Here is a 19,700-nt window from a genome sequence, read left to right as displayed (position 1 = left end):
GGGCTGGGGAAGACTCAGGTGTCTCCAATGGGAGAGGGCAGGGTCACATCCTGTTTTCTGCTATAAAAAAAAAAAGCACAGAGGCGCCCACCCACCTACCTGATTGATTTGGTGATACATTTGGCCATGGCGTGCAGACGGAAAGGAGATGGTGGGAGTCCCTCAAGCTGGTTTAGTGCAGATTGGAGGTGAGTAATCCTGGCAGCAGAGGGAGGGAACACAATGGCCTTATCTGCTGAAATTCATTCCTCCTTAACTCTCTCCAATCCCCTTTTAGCACCTACAGGTCACTTTCTTTATTCTTCATCCTTGTGACTTCAGTGAACTCAATAGGTGTTATTCAATTGGGGAATCCTGCCTTCCCAGGTATGCCTGTTGGGGGAGGGGAAATGCCCTTAGCATCTCTAAAACAGGTTGCAACTGGATAGCCAGGAAACCTAAACATGGCTCAGACAATCTCCACTCACCCCCTTTCTTACCTTGACCAAGTCAATAGATTTTTCCATTGCTTACCTAGGGCTTGCTATACTAGCTAAACAAAAGACCTTGCAATACACCTGTACTACTTTCTACTCCCTCATTGCTCAAGCGTTATGGTATCCAAAGAACAGCAAAACACAATGCTAAGCGCCCATCTTTAGGAGCAATCATTTTCAAATACAAACTTGTGCTTAAGGAAAGCATCAGCATAACAGACAAAATTGGAGCTGTTCCACTTATAAGAGCTTTTCAAACTTTCACCTGAGCGAGAGGATGTAGAGTAGCAGATTATAGGTAGAATTTAGCCTTTAAAAAGTGTCCTTTGGCTTATGTGGGGCATTTTATTTGAAGTTTAAATAATCTCTACACTCAACATGGGGCTCAAACTCATGACCCTAAGATCAAGAGTCTCTCATGCTCTCCCGACTGAGCCAGCCAGGTGCTCCACTTAGGGCATTTTTTTTTAAACTTCAAATTGAAAAGTCTTTAGACAGAACATTTGTTCTCCAATTCTTCACAGACCTACCATTCCCACCTCCATCGGCTTCACTGTCAAGGTTCTAGCCTGGTCCCTGTATGCATGGTTAAACCTAGACTAGAACTTCAGAAAGCCCCAGGCATTTAATTGGGACCTTTCTTACAGCTTCTTGCACAGTAGTTATATCTTTTTCCACCAATCTGTGAGCTCCTTTAGGGTGGGGGTCAAGCTTTGCCTCTCTCAAATGGTATCCTTCCTTGATGCCTATTGGAGAAGAAGTGCCTCCATACACTTCTGTAGGAATCCTGCCTCCTGCTGCTCAGAGATACCCTAAATGCTTCCTTTGCTCTTCAGGTACTGTCATTTGCTATGAAAATAGAATGGTAGTGGAATTTCCAAGGAATCTGGGCACCAAAAAATGGCATGCATCTGTGGTGGGTAGGTAATGTGTATATTCTTATCTTAGTCTTAGTAGAAAGCCCTTGGCTCAAGGCTAGCCCCATTTTTCAGGTGAACAGAATACATACTTGGGAGCAACTCGCATCCAATTCCCATGATGCCCTAGGGGTCCCTGATTTGCATGATGCCACCAAGAGTGGAAGACCTTGTCTTTCCTTAGAAACTTGTCTTATCTCAGAATCCCCTGGGAAATTTTTAGTTGCAAATCACAGCATCTCTCAAAGCTAGGGTTATGTCACCCACATGGGACAATAAAAAGGGAAGTGATTTGAAGTAGCTTAGAAATGGATTGGCAGTCTTGGCTATGTAGCTTTGGTTTACTTTGTCACTGAAATGTACTTTTTGGCCCTTTGCTCTGGCTTCTGTAGATCCCTTTAGTTTTGAATTGTTGAACTGCACTTCTATCCTGGACCCAGAAAAGCTCACCCTGAAGGCCCCATTTGAGACCTGTGCCAGGAGAGTAGTAAGTAATCGCTTTGAGGAGTGATTTCGGAGGTAGTATCCTAGTAGTTACTACTAGTCACCCTACTAGCTAAGGATATAGGCTTGAGGGTAGAGCATTTATTCTCAACCAGGGGTGGTTAATGTGCCTGGTGGTGGTGGTTGGTTGTTTTTGTTGTGTTTTTTGTTTGTTTGTTTTTCTTTTTGTTTTTGCTTTCTGTTTTGTCTGCCCAGGGGATATTTGGCAATGTTTGGAGACCTTTTAAAGACCTTATTGGCTGCCACAGCTGGAGTGGGGGGCTGTCTATACAAGCTGAAGTTGCTGCTAAATAGCCTACGTTGTACAGGGCGGCCCCCTTTAAATGCCAATAATGCTGAGGTTGAGAAACCCTGAAGTTGGGGCCTTGGTGGGAGTCCTGGCCTTACCACTATCTAGTTGAGATCTCTAGCAAGAGAGCTAACCTTTCTAAGCCTTTGCTTGTTCGCTGGAAAAGGGGGATTATGGTACCCTCTCCAAAGGGTATCTAAAGATGAATGATAAGATGCAGATGAAGAACTTGTCACAGCAACAAGATACAACAAATGCTCAAAATGAGCTATTTTTGATCTGTAACCTCCATGGGAAATGGAAGGCTATTTTGGTGCTGGCAAACAGGTGTTATGCTATAAAAACAGGTGTGGGAAGGCAAGCAGCAGCTGAGCAATAGGGTTTTCTCTATTGCCAAGCAACAGTACTGACTAATCGGGGTTATTGGGAGCAGTAAAAAGAAACCCGCCAAGCAGTTCTCAAGCTTGTAGTGCACAAAGAATCACTTGGGGAACTTGGAAAGTATAGACTTAGTTCATTTAGTTCATGACTTAGGTCTGAGGTACATGGTAGAAATCTGTTTAACTGGCCACTTCATCTAATTCCACGGTGCAGATCTTCAGTAATTTTTTCCTTTCTCAAATAGCCCTTACCAACTTTTAGAGAGCTTAGAGTTGCTTTCCTATAGAACAGTGGTCTGCAAACTAAAACCTGTGGATGGCCCCATGTAGCCCATGGTATGCACGGGTGCATGTGTGTGATGGTCCTTGAGCTAAGAATGGTTAGGTTTTAAAGGGTTTAAAATAAAAATATATGCTAGAAATAATGTGGCCTAAAAAAGCCTAAGATATTAATATTTTAGAGAAAAAGGGTGGCTGTCCCTTGAAACTATAAGTTCCCTAAACCAAGGGAAATATCAAAGTTGGCTCTGCCCAGCACCCAGAACAATGGCTGCTACATAGGTACTCAATACATGTTTGAATGACTTGGGTAGAGGCCCCAAATTAGCCAGAACCATGCTATTCAGACAAAGGTAAATGTCAAGAAGAACTCAAATAGAACTCCAGTGCCTGAAGCTCAGGGAGCTATTTGCTGCCAAGACAGGAATCTTCCTGGGATATCTAAAAGGGTTAGCTGTAGAGTCTGTTGATAGAGGAATGAGGTACCTTCCAGAACCTGTGGTACTGGTAACCTCAAGAATTTTGCCACTCAGCAGGGTCCAATGGTATTATGGAATTGCCTTTCCCACAGAGGTCCCAGCACTTAACTCTTCTTACCATGCCATTTACATACAGTTTGGCCAGCACCAGGTGACCATCAGTCTCACAGACAACAGTACTACTTCAAGACATACGGCTTTCATATATCCGATCAGCTGTCCAGTTGTGCAAGCAGAAGAAACCCATGAGCATGCAGGATCCACTATCTGCACAAAGGATTCCATGTCTGTGAGTGAAGCAGGCTGACTGCTTCTCATGGCTACTGTAGGGGAAATGTGGTGGTCTACACAGAGCTGGGGTTAGGAACAGGATCAGGATTACAATCCTGTATTCACTACTAATTGGTTGAGTGGCTTTGGATTGATTTCTTAACCACACTGAGCCTTTGTTTCCAAGTCTAAAATAGGGGGAAATAATCTCATAGGTGGCACTGAGAATTGAGAAGGTATATACAGTGCTCAGCACATCATACCTAGCAGTAGAAAAGATTCCATTGGTAGCTGCAATCACATTAATAATCATTTGACAAACTGAATAGCTGTCATGCCCCAGGTTCTATGCCAGATGATAGGATATAGTAAAAAAAAAAACATTCCATTCACATATTCAGGAATTTTGTAGTCTAACATAACTAATATTGGTAATGGACAAATAAAATATATTCATACTTTGTTATAACAATGATAGAACTGCATGGCTTGACCTAAATCTTGATTCCTATGGACAAAGGTAAAAAATGTGCATCTAAGAATCCATTGTCTTAACTTAAAACTGGAAGGGAGCTTAGATCTTCCAATTGCCTTATGGCATCAGAAGCTCAGAGATGAAATGATACCTAAGGGCACAGCTAGTTTTCATGACTGGACCTGTGCCTTTTCTTAGTATACACCACAACCAGGCCTTTTGGTGTAAGAACTACATAGCAGTTCCTCTGGGCGTTTTGCACATACTGTCAGGTAGCGTGATTTCAGAAACTTGCTCCTCCAATTCAAAGCCTCACATCATGGTTTCTTTTCTTCCAGTTTACCTTTAATGTTATTCCTGGCATGGCTGATGAAAATGCGGTATGGAAGTAACTTTTTAAATTACAGACCTAAGTAACCTTTAGTTTATAGTAAAGGTAACCTAACTTCAATCCTGACTTAAAATATTCAATGTGGGATGTCTGGGTGGCTCAGTTGGTTAAGCGTCTGCCTTCGGCTCAGGTCATGATCCCAGAGTCCTGGGATCAAGTCCTGCATCAGGCTCCTTGCTCAGCGGGGAGCCTCCTTCTCCCTCTGCCTGCGGTTCCCCCTGCTTGTGCGTGCTCTCTCTCTCTGACAAAATATTAAAAATAAATAAAAAATAAAATATTAAAATGACAAATAGTCTTAGGGTTAAGGGGAGCACCAGCCCTCTAAATGACTCTTCTGTCTTTAGGAACACAAGACTCTGAGATGGATCATGGAGGTTAGTGATGGTGTAAAAGTCCAAACTCTGACTTTTAAGGAGGCCATGACACAAGGATATAATTTCTTCTTTGATAAGAACAAGCTAAGCATCCAAATGTCATTCAGTGCCACTGGAGTGACTCACTATGTGGTAGGTGTGAATCTTCTTGTACCACCACCCAAGCACAGACCAGTATTTCTAAGTCCAAGTGTCCTCTCAACCATGTCTTCAAATGAACTGAGAATACAATTGATTTCACAGCTATCTTAATGCCTGCCATGTGCTAAGCCCTGCACTGAGGACTAAAGATACAAGGGTGAACAAAACAGATCCGTTCTTCCCGTTGATGTATAATCATTCTATAATATGATAGAGGGTGGTACTAAAGTCTTCTATGAATTAAGGTGTTCTGTTTTATCATTTTCCTATAATATGGTTCTCCTGTAGGAATTAGTGCTTTTGGGGCCAACAATCAAGACGTGAAATTAATGAATTAATGAACAGGTCCTGGCACCTAAGCAAGCTTACATGTCAGCCATTTTTACAAGAACAGTCCTGTTACACATTGAGTATAAACTGCACGCAGAGTCCTGTAAACCTTTCTGAGTGCTGTTACCACAGCTTTTGCTCACATCTGCCTAGAAATCACCTACAGGTCCTACCATTAGACAACGCTAACTGGCCAGGTGTTCTAGTTTTAAAATCTTGTAATCGTAGCACCTGATGAACAGTATCTGGACAAAATGCTTAAATTCTACTCAGGCCAAAATAGTGCCCGATACTTGAGAATATGTTTGCCCTGGCAATTCTTCTAGCATTGGTTAGAAATTCAAGTAAACGGTTGTCTTTAAAAATGTTTCTCCCTCCACCCCACCCTCAGCAAGGTAACAGTCACCTCTACACAGCACCTGTGAAATTGATACAAGAATCTCTTGGGCAGAAGCTCATCTTAACAACACAAATGCTTTGTTTGTCAGGTAAGGCCCTAGGAAAGGGCAGCTCCAGTTGTGGGAGACACTGTTTTGGGGACGAAAGCTGATCATAGGCATTGTGTCGGCCATTCCTTCTAGATCCCGTGACCTGTAATGCCACACACGTGACGCTCACCATACCAGAGTTTCCTGGGAAGTTAACATCCGTGAGCTTTGAAAACAGGAACTTTGCTGTAAGCCAGCTGCACGACCATGGGATTGAGAAGGAAGAATCCAAGGGCTTGAGATTGCACTTCAGCAAAACTCTTCTCAAAATGAAAGTATGTTCCCATCATGAACCACTGAGCTTTATGGAAGCCTGGCTTGAAGTACAGTCTTTAGGATACAGCTGATGACTTGACCATAAATTCTAACTGTCCATATAATGGATTCAAACTCGGAAAGGCCTCAGTTGATCACTTTGCCTAAGTGAGTTCTTGACAGATGCAATTGCCAGGGACAGCAGAGTAATCTTATGTCGGGGTATGTGTGTTTTGCAATAACAACTGACAACATTTGTAGCGTCCTTTTTACTCAGACCTGGCTTGGCAGAGGACTCGGCTCTTTGGAATTGGATCTGTTAATTCAGGCTTTAGTGTCTAGTACAAAGAGCATGCAGAGCTGGGTGCTTCAGGGCATGGGTTTAAAGCAATAAATTTCCTGCCTAGGACAGCATCCTGATCTGGAGAAGTGATAGGCTCTCTTGTTCTGGTTTAAAGGGAAACCTGATCAATTCTGGAGCGTGCCCTATAGGTATATAGTGTACTAACTTCCTGCCTCATTGTGGGCTATTCTGGGCCCCCAGGCCTGTGGCTGCTAATCGAAATTCTTGTCTCATTTCAGTCCTCTGAAAAATGCCTACCCAATCAGTTCTACTTAGCTTCACTCAAGCTGACCTTTGCCTTTAAACTGGAGACTGTTTCCATGGTGGTTTATCCCGAGTGTGTCTGTGAGTCACCGGTTTCTATAGGTAAGAAACATTTTGTCCCTTAGCTCTTGTGTATATGGGAAAACAGGTTCAGACCCTGTTTTACTTATACTCTGAGGAAACTGACCAGATCAGAAATCTCCGTGTAGCTGCTATAACAGAGCCCGAAGAGAACACCTTCAAAATATACATACGGGTAGATCTCGCTATAACGGATCCATGTTTAAGTAGCCTGGATATGTTCTGCATTAGGAGCCTGAGCCCACCACCTAAATAAGATTGATTCCAACCTGTAACTAGAAGGACTACAAAAGTTTAGAAGACTGCCCCAAATGCCTACAGATTCCTCAAGGATGTGGAGTAGGTATTTTTGGTTCAGTCTTGGCTCTGCCCCTGTGCTTCTCTTACTTAACCTGTATCCAGTCAAGCCAATGGGAAAAACTAGTTCCTTCATCAACTACCCTCCCACCCCCCATTCCCTTCCCCAGACCACTCAGGATTTGTGAGTCTTGTAAGAAGGGACATAATGACACAAGGCATTACACTCGAAGCCATAATCTGACCCTCAACTCACTTTAGCCCCTCAGGGTTTTCTTACAGGTCTCTTCATCCATACTTGAAGGTTGGTAGATGACCATTAACATGGCAGACATGTTTCTTTAAACTCTTACCACCATCTAGTTATAGGTGACCTGTGCACCCAGGATGGGTTTATGGATGTCAAGGTCTACAGCCACCAAACAAAACCAGCTCTAAACTTGGATACCCTCAGGGTGGGAGACTCGTCCTGCCGACCTACCTTCAAGGTTCCATCTCAAGGGCTGACACTGTTTCACATCCCCCTGAACGGATGCGGAACAAGATATAAGGTGAGTGCCAGCAGACTGTGAGGTGTTAAGACTAGACTGTAAGATCACTGGTCACCCACTTCTAACCTTTCTCTAATTTTAAGTTCAAGGATGACAAAGTCATTTATGAAAATGAAATACATGCTCTCTGGGCGGATCTCCCTCCACGCACAATTTCCAGAGATAGTGAATTCAGGTGTGATGCAATTGCTACTTAAGCTCCACATTAAATTAAAGCCGTCTTCTAACCTAAAATTCATCTTACCACCTCCCCCCTCCCCCCATTTGTTACAGAATGACTGTGAAGTGCCGTTACAGCAGAGATGACCTGCTAATAAAGACCGATGTCCAAAGTCTTCCTCCTCCAATGGCCTCAGTGAGGCCAGGTCCACTTGCCTTGAGCCTGCAAACCTACCCAGGTGAGACCTCACAACCTAAGAAATCCTGCCTAAAGACTTTCAAGGAAATCTTGCCTGGACTTTCTGATGCTGCCAGACTAATGGAGCACTAGTGATGCTTTAGCTCCTACTGCCACCATCAACAACTTGAGTAGTGAGGATGTTTCCATTCCATTTCAGATAAATCCTACCTTCAACCTTATGGGGACAGGGAGTACCCCGTGGTGAGATACCTCCGCCAACCAATTTACCTGGAACTAAGAGTCCTTAATAGGGCTGACCCCAACATCAAGCTGGTCTTAGATGATTGCTGGGCAACACCCACCATGGACCCAGACTCACTCCCCCAGTGGAATATTATCATGGATGGGTAGGTATTCTCAACCCATAAGGTAGCTCAGCTAATCAAAAATTGTCAGTGAAGGGGCACCTGGCTGGCTCAGTCAGTAGAGCATGTGACTCTTGATCTTGGGGTTGTAAGTTCGAGCCCCATGTTGGGGGTAAAGATTATTTTAAAAAAACAAACAAAAACGAACACAAACACTTTTAGAAACAAAATTGACAAGAGCTAAAACCCTCTTGGGTTTCAGAAGAGCACTCTGTCACAAAGGCCCTGATCTTTGTGTTCATTAGTAACCAGTCCTTAGTCCAATAGCATGATTCATGCTTTCCTCTTACCCTTGAACTTGAAAGAATCAGATCCTCCCCAAGGATGTCTGGCTCCAACACTCTTGATCTGGAGAGAATAGATCTCCAGTTCCTATTCTACCACGTGCCAGGCATGGTGCTATGTACTCCACATGCATTATTTGAACCTCACCACTCTGTGAAATATACTAGCCACCTCACTTCATGAAGAAACCCATGCTTGCTGCTTAAATAACTAGCCCAAAGTAATATTTAGTAAATGGTGGGATTTGAAAGCCTATCTGACTCTAGCCTGAAGACCATAATGCTATTAAGTTGTAACTACACACACTCAATAATTGGTATTTGTCCTGGGAGCTCTGCCTGCAGGCATTTGCACCTGGATGGAAATTGCACATTACCTTCCTTGAAGCTGTTGTAATCTGTTGCTAAGCCCTTAATCCTGGCACAGTAGTGTACCTGGAGTTTATGTGTAGCCCCACCTAATATGCAATTTTCCTTATAGCTATCATCTTCAACTGTCATCAAGGAGATAAAGTAGCAGGAGTTCTCTACCTTTGTCACGGACCTATACTAACTGCCTGGGACACACTAGGCACTCAGATGAGTAGGAAGAATTTAAGCCAGTGAGAAGAACTACATACAGCACTTTAGTAGCTCCTGATGGGTTTAGCTGGCAAACAAATAGATACTTAAATTGTATTACTATAGGCTAGAAAAATAGAACTGGCATGTATAACTCATGACTTGATATTGTTGGATAGGCCACATCAGAAAGTATATTAAATAAAAGGCACAGGTAGAAGGTAGAACAGTTTGGATGGTGTTAGAATATATATGGATGAATTTGGGCAAGTGTTGAGTCAAACTTGGGGCAGGGGGCTGGGGGGAGTGTGGATAATGTGGCTGATGTTCTTCCTTTGTGTGTGCCTCCCAGCTGTGAATACAACCTGGACAACTACAGAACCACCTTCCATCCGGTTGGTTCCTCTGTGACATATCCTAATCACTATCAGAGGTTTGATGTGAAGACCTTTGCCTTTGTATCAGAGGCCCAAGTGCTCTCTAGCCTGGTAAGCAATTAAGCCACCCGGGACAGGTTGAATGTGAGTGCATCAGTTCTACTTCACTCTTGTTCTATTTCCAGGTCTACTTCCACTGCAGTGCGTTAATCTGCAATCAACTCTCTCCTGATTCCCCTCTGTGTTCTGTGACTTGCCCTGTGTCATCCAGACAGCGGCGAGGTAAAAATTTCAAGTCCTTGTTACTGTGAGTCCTCAAAGCAAGCCTTATCCTTTCAGAATTGGAAGCTTTAAGAATGAGGGCTGTGGGGTACCTGGCTGGCTCAGTCAGTAGAGACTTTGACTCTTGATCTTGGACTGGTGGGTTTGAGCCCCACGTGTGGTGTAGTGTTCACATAAAATAAAGAATTGAGGGCTTCGTTAGGACTCTTCACGTGTTCCAAGAAACCTTCTCAGCCCAGTTCACCCTGCCCATATGATAAGGCTGAGATGGCAAGTTCTTGATCAGACTATGGGCAAGTTTGGTTTTGCACATGGACTGGAGCCTGATCTTTTGCAGAGGTGACTCTGAAAAGTTACTATTGTGGAGTCTAGGTGAACTGGGAACTTAATCTTCTTGGGATATTCTTGGAGTTTATCCTGTTTTTACAGTAAAGTATATGCCCTCTCCTGCAAAGGTGGGGAAAACCCACATAGAGCCGGGGACTCGGCGGAGATGTGCTCTAAGAAGTCCATCGACACACCTCTCTCCACTGGTCCCTATTCCAGAGGTCAGACACTAACTCCATTTTCTGTCCCCAGCCACAGGTGCCACTGAAGAGAAAATGATAGTAAGTCTCCCAGGACCCATCCTCCTGTTGTCAGATGGCTCTTCACTCAGAGGTATGGATTTAAAGCCTAGGGTACTTCCTGGATTCAAGATCTTAGATTTATGTTTAAATTTAACTATGCACAAATACTACATGCTTACAGTAATCCTAAGTAATAAAATGAGTCTCTCTTCCTAGCCATACCTTTAAGTCTCTTGTGTACTCATCCAAAAATCCCTCTTTAAAAAAAAAAAAAAAAAATCTTTTAACGCAAGTGGAATCCTGATATGTTCTACCTACTTGCTGTATGTTTTTTTTTTTAACTTGTTAGAACCACTTAATCTGTACGGAGAACTACCTCACTGCTAATAGCTATATCGGATTCCATCTACATGGCTCTATCTTAGCCACAGTCCTCATTCTCGGGTATCTAGTTACTTCCAGTTTTGTCACTAATGCCACAATAGAATGCTCTTAAATCTTAGCCTACTACACAAATTCGGGATTTTTTTTTTTTTTTTTTTTTTTTTTTTTTTTAAGATTTTAGAACACAAACTGGAGGGGCAGGGAGATTGCAGGGAGAGAATCTCAAGCAGACTTTGGCTGAGCACGGAGCCCAACCTGGGGGCTCAAACTCAAAACCCTGAGATCACAACCTGAGCCAAAACCAAGAGTCAGACCCTTAACCAACTGAAACACGCAGGTGCCCCCGGGGGATATCTTTCTAGAAGTGAAACTATTAGGTCAGAAGGCATGTGCCTTACTACTGCCAAACTTCAGTCTGTACTAGATTGTGTTCCTGTTAATATCCCATATCTTCATCCCAGGCCTACAATTTGAAAGTAAGCTGTCTTAAATCCCTAACAACCTGCAAGAAATCATGCACTCGGGACCATTTCTATTAGTGCCATAATGTTAAATAGGCTGAAACAGGTTCTTTCCTGGTGTTGGTTGACTCATCTGATTTTTAGATTAATAAAAGCAAGTAGGAATTGGGAACAGCCGCGGGAGCAGAGTAGAGAGGAGGAGCTTGGCTCAAAGAGTAGATTATATTCCAGGTTGTAAGCTTCCCAAATGAATCCTTTGAGGCTTAATCTCACTTCTCTGGGGACCCTCAGGCTTTGACTTAGGCCTTTTTTTTTTTTTTTTTTAAAGATTTTATTTATTTATTTGACAGACAGTAAGAGAGGGAACACAAGCAGGGGTAGTGGGAGAGGGAGAAGCAGGCTCCCCACAGAGCGGGGAGCCCGATGCGGGGCTCGATCCCAGGACCCTGGGATCATGACCTGAGCCGAAGGCAGACGCTTAACGACTGAGCCACCCAGGCGCCCCGACTTAGGCCTTTTGATTTAAATGATCTTAAGACTTGAATGTCTGCTTCCTTCCCAGATGCTGTGGACTCGAAAGGGCACGGGGCTGCCGGATATGTTGCTTTTAAGACTGTGGTGGCTGTGGGTGCCTTAGCAGGCCTGGTGGCAACTCTAGGCCTCATCAGCTACCTGCACAAGAAAAGAACCATGATGTTAAATCACTAAGGATTTTCAAATAAAGTGGTTGAAGTAAGCTGCCTGCTTTTACCTCATTAAACTTACATGGAGTTCAAGGATGGCTTCTTGCGGTCACACTTGTAGAAGGAAGGTAGAACCTTTCCACAATCCTAATGTGTAGGCTGTGTAGATGCAAATAAGGAAATTCAGGACTTAATTGCTTCCTGTCCTTCAGTTTTCTGACCTCCACTCCCCAAACTGGCAGTGCCACAAAATTCAACCAGCAGGTCTTAGCTACAGCCCAGCTCTGGGGCTGCCTTTAGATGACTAGTCTTTCACCCCTCCATCATATATGCAAGATGTGGAGACAAGAGGTCACCCTTTGTCACCAGAAGGGCAGAGTAACCAGGTGTTCCCAAGGAATTTAGTGTTGTGCTTCACTGTTTCCTAACTCAAATTACTCTTTGAAAGAAACTTGCCCTGAGAACTTGAAGGTATTCAGTTATTGTTCCCTGTATTCATCATGCAATTTGAGAACAGCAATCTCCCTTGGGGGACAGAAAAGAATATAAGGTTCTGGTTTTCTTAGGGGCAATCACAACAGTCCTAGTCTCATTAAGCCTCCACAGCTGTACACCAGCCCCTTAGCTGAGCCTGAAAAGCTGCTTTCCCACTACCTACACTTGATTATTCCCTCCTCCTGAGCCTTTTTCCCCTGAGGGTCCCCCCAGCTTTTCCACTGCAATTATATCAATATGACTAGTGTTTGCTTCACACTGTAGCTCTAACAGACTATCTTCAAGATAACGAATACAGAAATGAACTCGATTGTATCCTTCAACTAGAAAAACCTAGATCTAAACAAGAATTTTGCTAGGGAAAAAGTCCTAAAGCTTTTAAATATCTGTACAGGGCTGGGAGGTGAAAACAAAGTCCTCAATGTGTTAGACTTTTTCAACCCTCAATTGGGAGTAGTCATTCTGACTTTTAATATTCTTTCCTCAAGAAGGAAAGAATATTACATATACTGCAGCTCTTTAATGGTGGATTCCTCCTTTTCTTCCAATATACCTTCTCATTCTAAATCCTTTGAGATTAATATGGTAGAACTCAGCCCTGGTGTGGGGAAGATCTGTGCGAGAGATCTGGTCTTTCTAGAGTAACAAGGGTCAAAAGTTCAAACGATCTCATTAAAGCCATTCTTTGGATATAGCTTTAGAAGGGAGTAAGGCCTTAATCTGCTAATGGTAAATGGTCTTGGAGTCGAGCTTTTCTGTGACTGACAAGGTGAAGTGTTACACATTAGAACCAGAAACCTTGCATGTGCTTGCATGTACTTTTTTAAATGGCATTTCAAAGTTGGCCACTTAAGGGGTTTCCTGTTACCCGGTGGTAGGCTGAATAATGACCATCCCAACCTGGGGTGGACCCCATCCCAGGTCCACCTCCTACTCCCCAGAATCTGAATATTCTCTACATGGTCCCAAAGGGACTTTGCAGATGTGGCTAAGGGTCCTGACATGGGGATATTACCTAATAAGGCCCCCATCACACAGGTCCTTATAAAAAGGGCAGAAGGATCAGAGTCAGAAGACGTCCCAATGGAAGCAGAAATCAGTGGGGGGCCACAATCCACAGAATGTGGGCAGCCAATATTAGCAAGGATGGCAAGGAAATGGATCTCCACTAGAGCCTCAAGGAACACAGCCCTGCTGCCCCATTTTGGACTTCTGAATCCCAGAGTTGTAAAATCCCCAGTATTTTAGGCTACTAAGTTTGTATTAATTTGTTGCAACAGCAATAGGAAACAAATACATGAGTCCCTACCAACAATACTTTGCTAGAAATGCACACATTTTACAGAAGAGCAACTTAGGCCCTAGGGTAGCTGGTCCAAGATATACTATCTTGATGAAGGAGCTGGAGCCTCTCTTCTCCAAGTCGGCCTGTTTGTGTAGTGCCGCGGGTCAGGATCGTGGTGACCCGGCCCCCAGGCTGCCCCCACAGCAGGGCTTGGCTCTGACATTTGCCACAGCGCTGGAGCAAACTCAGAGAAAAGCAAAGCTCGCTGTGGAGCAGCTGCTGGGATGAACACTTGTTGCCATGGTAGCCTGGAACAAGTACAATGAGTGATTCAAGTTATGTTCTCAACTTCTGAAGGTTCACATCCTACCGTACATGGGGGAGGCAGCCTAGCACTGTGGGGAAAAAGTGAGCTCAAGTCACAGGAGGCTGCTCCTTCACCCAGACTCATGGTGGCAATCTCGCCTATGCAGTAGGGATGAGCTGTAATTATCACAAAGGTCCCAGGAGGTAGATGAGGGGCATGTGGAGTCTAACACTCTACCAAACAGTTCGGATAGTAGAGGTTATGGGGGCTGGGAATGGACCCGCATGCCTTGGGAAGTTCCCTCTAATGTTGAACTTTCCTTCCCTGCCCCATTCTGCTGACTCAGGCGGTTTTATGAAATTTCTCGGATTCTAGAATAAGAGCTGGGCTTGGGTTCTGGATCTATGTCTCTCTTGCTGTGCAACCTTAGGCAGGTAGAACAATCTCTGAGCCTATTTCCACATCTGTAAAATGAGAATAAAACCTATTTTGGTAAAAACGGGACAAAAATCAAAAAAACTATTTTGGGGGTACCTGGATGGCTCAGTCAGTAGGACATGTGACTCGATCTTGGGGTTGTCGGTCTGAGCCCCATGTTGGGTGTAGAGATCACACAAAATCTTAAAAACAAAAAACAAAACCTACTTTGAAAGCATGTGAGGGTTCAGTGAGATAGTCAATAGTCAAAGTCTTGGCGTATGTGCTGCCCAGTCAGCACTGGAATCAACTAAATAAAACCTCAGAAATAAAATTATAAGCAACTGACGGTTGGAAAAAGCTATGTGCTAGATGAGAGATTCTTAATCAGGCACATATTTTGAAGAATATACATGTCCTGACCCCACCTACTAAACTAGAATCTTCAAGGAGGGGGGTCTAAGCATGTTTAGACTCTGTGGGAGGCCAAATAATGGCCCCAAAATATCCATGTCCTAATCTCAGAAACCTGTGAATGTTCCCTTCCATGGGAAAAGGGACTCTATGTACACGATTCATTTAAGGGTCCTGGATGGGGAGATTATCTGGATCATCCAGCTGGGCTCTAACTGCAATCACAGGGATCCCTCTAAGAGAGAGGCAGGGAGAGATCTGACGACGGGAAGGAAAAGGCAATATGACGATGAAAGTGGGGACTGGAGTGATGCACCATGAGGACGAGGGAGGGGCTACCAGCTGAGGAAAACAGGTGGACAGTTCTTCAGCTAAAGGAGTTCAGGAAAAGGGCTTTCCTCTGGAGCCTCTAGAAGGAACCTGCCTCACTGGCACCTTGACTTTAGCCCAGTGAAACCAATTTTAAACTTCTGACCTCCAGAGTAAATTGGTTATTTTTAAGCCACTGGCCCTGTGGTAATTTGTTACGGCAGCAAGAGGAAACTAATACAAACTCCTCTGGTGATTCTGACATACACCCCTGGGTAAGAATCGCTGTATCAGACAAAGGCAGAGGCTGGCAAACTTTGTCACAGACAACGTGTTACAAACTCACATTGTTGCTCACACACAGGGATTAAGGACATGGGAGCAGTTTATTGTTTCAAGGATGTGGCAGATTCAAGTTGCAATCAGCTTCATTTCTAAACTATAGTATATCCTGGTGGAATTGAAGAATTGCTGAGGACACAAGTCCATCCTGAGATGGGAATTGAAGTTGTAACCCACTGAGGTAACAGAATGAGAATTACCTTTTATGGCGCTCTCTGCTGTGCCGATAAGCAGGAAATCCACGGGGTTACATTCCTTTTGGCTTGAAGGTGGTGGTGAGCGGGGTGGGAAGTTACCTCACTGTGGGCAGGACAGGGGGTCCGCAGAAGGTAGAACATGCAGTGCCTGGCATATCCGTAGCAGCTTCCGCCTGATGAGTTGATGGACTCCAGTGTGTGTAGGCTGGGCTATTAGGTAGCATAAGTACCACTTCTTCTCTTGAGAGTAGATTTCCCTGCCAGAGGTTAGAGTTCTGGCTAACCTCTCCTTGGTCTCGACCTTTGATCACACAACACCCCAGGAATCTTGCTTTGTGAAAAAACACAACCAGAACACTCATGAGTGTGCTGGGACTGATACTGTAGGCTGCTTAATCAAAAAGGGTTTCCTTCCCCCTTTCTTTTCCTGTGATATTGTGATTTATAGTAAGAAATATATATTTGGTCTTTGTCCCCATTTAGCACAGAGCTCCTAAAACACTTGGAATTTCCTAAGTGTTGAGAGCAGTTAAGGAGCCTTTTGTTCCATTAATAGATGACTTTGGGAAAGCCCCTAGATAACCTAGAGAAGGGGGCTGCTTGCCAGGGAAACCAATCTTGAGTAGAGGGTAGAAACTTTCAGTCTTACCCCCTTGATTTCTGGGACTTGGCCAGTGACTTAACTGATCACACCTACATAATGAAGCTTCCATTAAAACCCCAAAGCAGAGGATTCAAAGAGCTTCCGGGTTGGAGAACACGTGGAGATTTGGGGAGAATGGTGCTTTCAGAGAGGACATGGAAGTTCCTTGTCCTTTCTCCAACCCTATGCATCTCTTCCATCTGGCTGTTCCTGAGTTACATCCTTTAATAATAAACCAGTAAACCAGTAATCTAGTAAGTAAACTGTTTCTCTGAGTTCTGTGGGACACTCCAGCAAATCAATCAAACCCAAGGAGGGTGACATTAGAACCTCCCATCTGTAGCCAGACCATCAGAAACACAGGTAACCACCTGGACTTGTGACTGGCATCTGAAGCAAGGTGGGGTGGGTGGGGACAGTCTTGTAGGACTGAGCCCTTAACGTGTGGGATCTGATGCTATCTCCAGGTAGATAGTGACAGAATTGAGTTGAATTGTAGGACACCCAAATGGCACCAGAGAATTGCTTGGTGGTGTGGGGAAACCCCCATATGCATTGAATTGGGTCCCAGAAACCCCTTCTTCCCTAAAAAGAGAACTTTGTGTTCTGGAATGGCATCGTATATCCCTAGGGGATATACCCTGATGGTGCTAAATAATCAAGATAAAGTCTCATTCCCCTTGCAGATCAGCTACCAGCAGGCACATGGTTCTGTTCAATGAGATTTAAAGGGATATTAGAAGGGAGGCATCTGTCTTTTTCTTACTGGTTTAAAAAAAAAAAAAGGTATGTAAGGCTAACCCCTTTTCTTCCTATCTGTGGATGTGGTTGTGTGACATTGTGATTCTTTGAGCTGTGGCAGCCATCTTGTGACCATGAGGAAACAAGCCTAATGACACTGAGAATGGTGGAGTAAAAACATGGAAAACCTCGATTCCTGATTACTTCATTGTGTTATCTGAATCAACCCTGCAATCACTTGTATCTTGTTAAAAAGAAAGCCACAGGCCTCCCGAAGGAGGAACTCGTGCTAGGCCAAGTCACCAAACCAGAGCTTAATATCTAATCTCATTGCAGTTTTAACCTCCCCCAGAAATGAAGTCTTAACTGGTCAGTCAGGACTTTTCTAGTCAGCACCAATGAGGTAATCTATCACATGGGCCCTCTCCATTCCCCAAAGGAAGATGAGGTCACCCAGCCCTTCCCTCTAAGGGAAAGTGACCTTGCCTAAAGCAATATATTCTTTTGCTAATAACATCTTTGCTCCACCTTCCTTCCTATTTAAAAACCTTCCATTTTCTACAACTCCTCGGAGCTCCCCTCTACATGCTAGATGGGATTCATGACTTGCTTCATAAAACCAATTAGATCTTCAAGTTTACTCAGTTGAAATTTTGTTCTTCAACAATCTTTCATGTTTAGTGAGATGCTAAGGATTCCTATTTTTTTTTAGGGAGGCAGTTTGTTTCTTGTAGGTAAAAGTATTCAAAATGATTCAGGATTAAAGAAGCTTTATTTTTAGAAGAATGACTATGGCTATAATTTGCATCTATAAGAACACACCAAGTTACATGTAAGCTTTCTTTTGGATTAATAGCCAAATTTGCATAAACCACAAATAAGAACACCTTCTGTTAACAAATTTACTTTGCTTTGGCTCCCTCAAGGCACAAGAAGACCAGAGTCTTATTCTATTCATCTTTGGATTCCCATGGTCCTTAGGGGAGGGAAGTGATTGAACCAAAAATATAGTACAAAGAAGCTCAATTCTGTGAAAATTAATAAAGGGAAACCCCACTAAATGAAGTCAGGAGATTTTGGCAGGGGAAGCTCCCATGCCCTACCACCCCAACTCAATTGCAGACCCAACAGGAAGAGACTGACGTGACTGTGAACATAGATACCACTCTTCTACTTCAGCCAGAGGAAGAGCTACTTTCCTCATTCCCACCCCCACCCACCAGGCAACAGCCAATGAGAAGCCACTATACTTCCAACTCCCAGTTCCTCTAATGGACTTCTAGTTCATAACAGTCTTCCCAACTTACCCCTTCTCTCCTTAAAAAAGCGAGCCTTGAGGTGCCTGGGTGGTGCCATGGTTAAGTGTCCGACTCTTGATTTCAGCTCAGGTCATGATCTCAGGGTCATGAGATCAAGCCCCACATCGGGCTCTGCGCTCAGCATGGAGTCTGCTTGAGATTCTCTCTCTCCCTCTCCTTCTGCCTCCCCCAACTCGTGGACTCTTGTTCTCTCTCTCTCTCTCTCTCTCTCAAATAAATAAATAAATAAATAAGCCTGTCTCTCCTTTATTTCCTGGACTTGCCTACAGTTTTGCCGCAGCTTGTTTGTCAAAGATTGCAATTCTCTTTTATTCCCAAATAAACGCATCTTCTGCTGGTAAAATAACCGTCAGTGTATATTTTTGAGGTTAAACATTCAAAGCAGACAGTATGGTCTCTTCACTTCCATACCTAGGGATGGGTCCTCCCCCCACCTTAATGCTGTTAGGGTCAGAGGAGCAGGGAAGATGCCGTGAAGTAAGCCCTGGATGCAGGAAACATGGGTTCCAGCCCAGGCACTGCAGACTAACAGTGGCCGTAGGTAAAGCAGTGGCCCGTCTCTGGCCTCAGGTGTGACATCTTCAGGAAGACAGGATTGAAGAGGGCTTCTATGACCTTGCTACCCAAGGCGTGGTCTGTGGAAGGCTTCACCTGGGAACTGATAAGCAACATAGAAACTCAGGTCCTGCTCCAGACCTACGGACTCAGGATCTGCCTTTTAGCAGGACCCTTGTACGATGCACATTAACGTTTACGATGCACAAGTCCAGTTTCTTCCAGTTCTCAGTGCTGTTCTCTGCTGAGCCAGCTTCAGATTGCTGGATATGAGCTCCCTCTTCTGGCTCAACAATTAAGTACTTTCTTTAGGAAACATTTGTTCCATTTCCACCTGCTGTTTTTGTTTTGTTTTGTTTTGTTTTAAGGGTTTCAAATGGGGCTTGAAGCTCCAGCACCGACATAGGGGCATAAGGTCTCCTACGCATGTGTATGGAGCCTTGAGTCTCCTCCCAAGTTTTGGAAAGCCAAATGACACCCACTGCCCTCTCCAATCTGGATGGCTCTCCGATTCCCAACTGCCAAGTAGTCCACCTTCCCTGTGTCTCATCCTTGTCACTTCTGCTTTAACAAAAAAGCAGGGAGAGGGAAGCAAACCGAACCTGAGCCGGCAGCCGATGATGGCGTTCTTGTGATCTAGTCACCAGCCAGCTCTGAGACCTTTGGCAAATGGTTACCTGTTGGCTCAGTTTCCTCTCCTGCCAGTTGATGAATATGGCAGGAAGA

At 44.1% G+C, this 19,700-nt stretch overlaps 3 protein-coding genes across 12 annotated transcripts in view; 1 reads left to right on the top strand and 2 right to left on the bottom strand.

The window, feature by feature from the left end:
- The window catches only part of ANKS4B (ankyrin repeat and sterile alpha motif domain containing 4B), a 36,326-nt gene extending 20,327 nt beyond the window's left edge, over positions 1 to 15,999 (bottom strand). For 2 of the 5 annotated variants that reach the window (XM_064592766.1, XM_045875113.3), the window contains exon 1: positions 100 to 764. The gene's annotated coding sequence lies outside the window, so the exon portion shown is untranslated. Of the gene's footprint in view, positions 1 to 99; positions 765 to 15,719 lie in introns of those variants that run through there. The other 3 variants (XM_064592768.1, XM_064592767.1, XM_064592769.1) reach the window with 3 other exon arrangements.
- On the top strand, positions 127 to 11,991 carry ZP2 (zona pellucida glycoprotein 2). Its single transcript, XM_064592780.1, has 18 exons — positions 127 to 188; positions 278 to 366; positions 1,313 to 1,396; positions 1,786 to 1,880; positions 3,461 to 3,613; positions 4,408 to 4,449; positions 4,805 to 4,966; positions 5,697 to 5,793; positions 5,887 to 6,068; positions 6,631 to 6,757; positions 7,397 to 7,584; positions 7,668 to 7,759; positions 7,858 to 7,982; positions 8,142 to 8,331; positions 9,547 to 9,682; positions 9,757 to 9,853; positions 10,433 to 10,513; positions 11,830 to 11,991. Exons 1-18 carry the CDS (start codon positions 127 to 129, stop codon positions 11,973 to 11,975), a joined length of 2,148 nt encoding a protein of 715 aa, XP_064448850.1. The 3' UTR covers positions 11,976 to 11,991.
- LDAF1 (lipid droplet assembly factor 1) overlaps positions 11,800 to 19,700 on the bottom strand; it is a 31,878-nt gene continuing 23,977 nt past the window's right edge. For 2 of the 6 annotated variants that reach the window (XM_064592774.1, XM_064592773.1), the window contains exon 6: positions 16,077 to 19,077. In XM_064592774.1, the coding sequence (XP_064448844.1) occupies positions 18,945 to 19,077 (133 nt within the window). In that variant the 3' untranslated portion in view covers positions 16,077 to 18,944. Of the gene's footprint in view, positions 11,940 to 12,032; positions 12,110 to 16,076; positions 19,078 to 19,700 lie in introns of those variants that run through there. The other 4 variants (XM_064592776.1, XM_064592779.1, XM_064592772.1 and 1 more) reach the window with 4 other exon arrangements.

This window comes from Mirounga angustirostris, unplaced genomic scaffold (genome assembly GCF_029215605.1).
Source record: "Mirounga angustirostris isolate CCGP_5_RB_7025 unplaced genomic scaffold, mMirAng1.0.hap1 SCAF_5, whole genome shotgun sequence".
Lineage (NCBI taxonomy): Eukaryota > Metazoa > Chordata > Mammalia > Carnivora > Phocidae > Mirounga > Mirounga angustirostris.
This window is presented reverse-complemented; position numbering and strand designations above follow the sequence as displayed.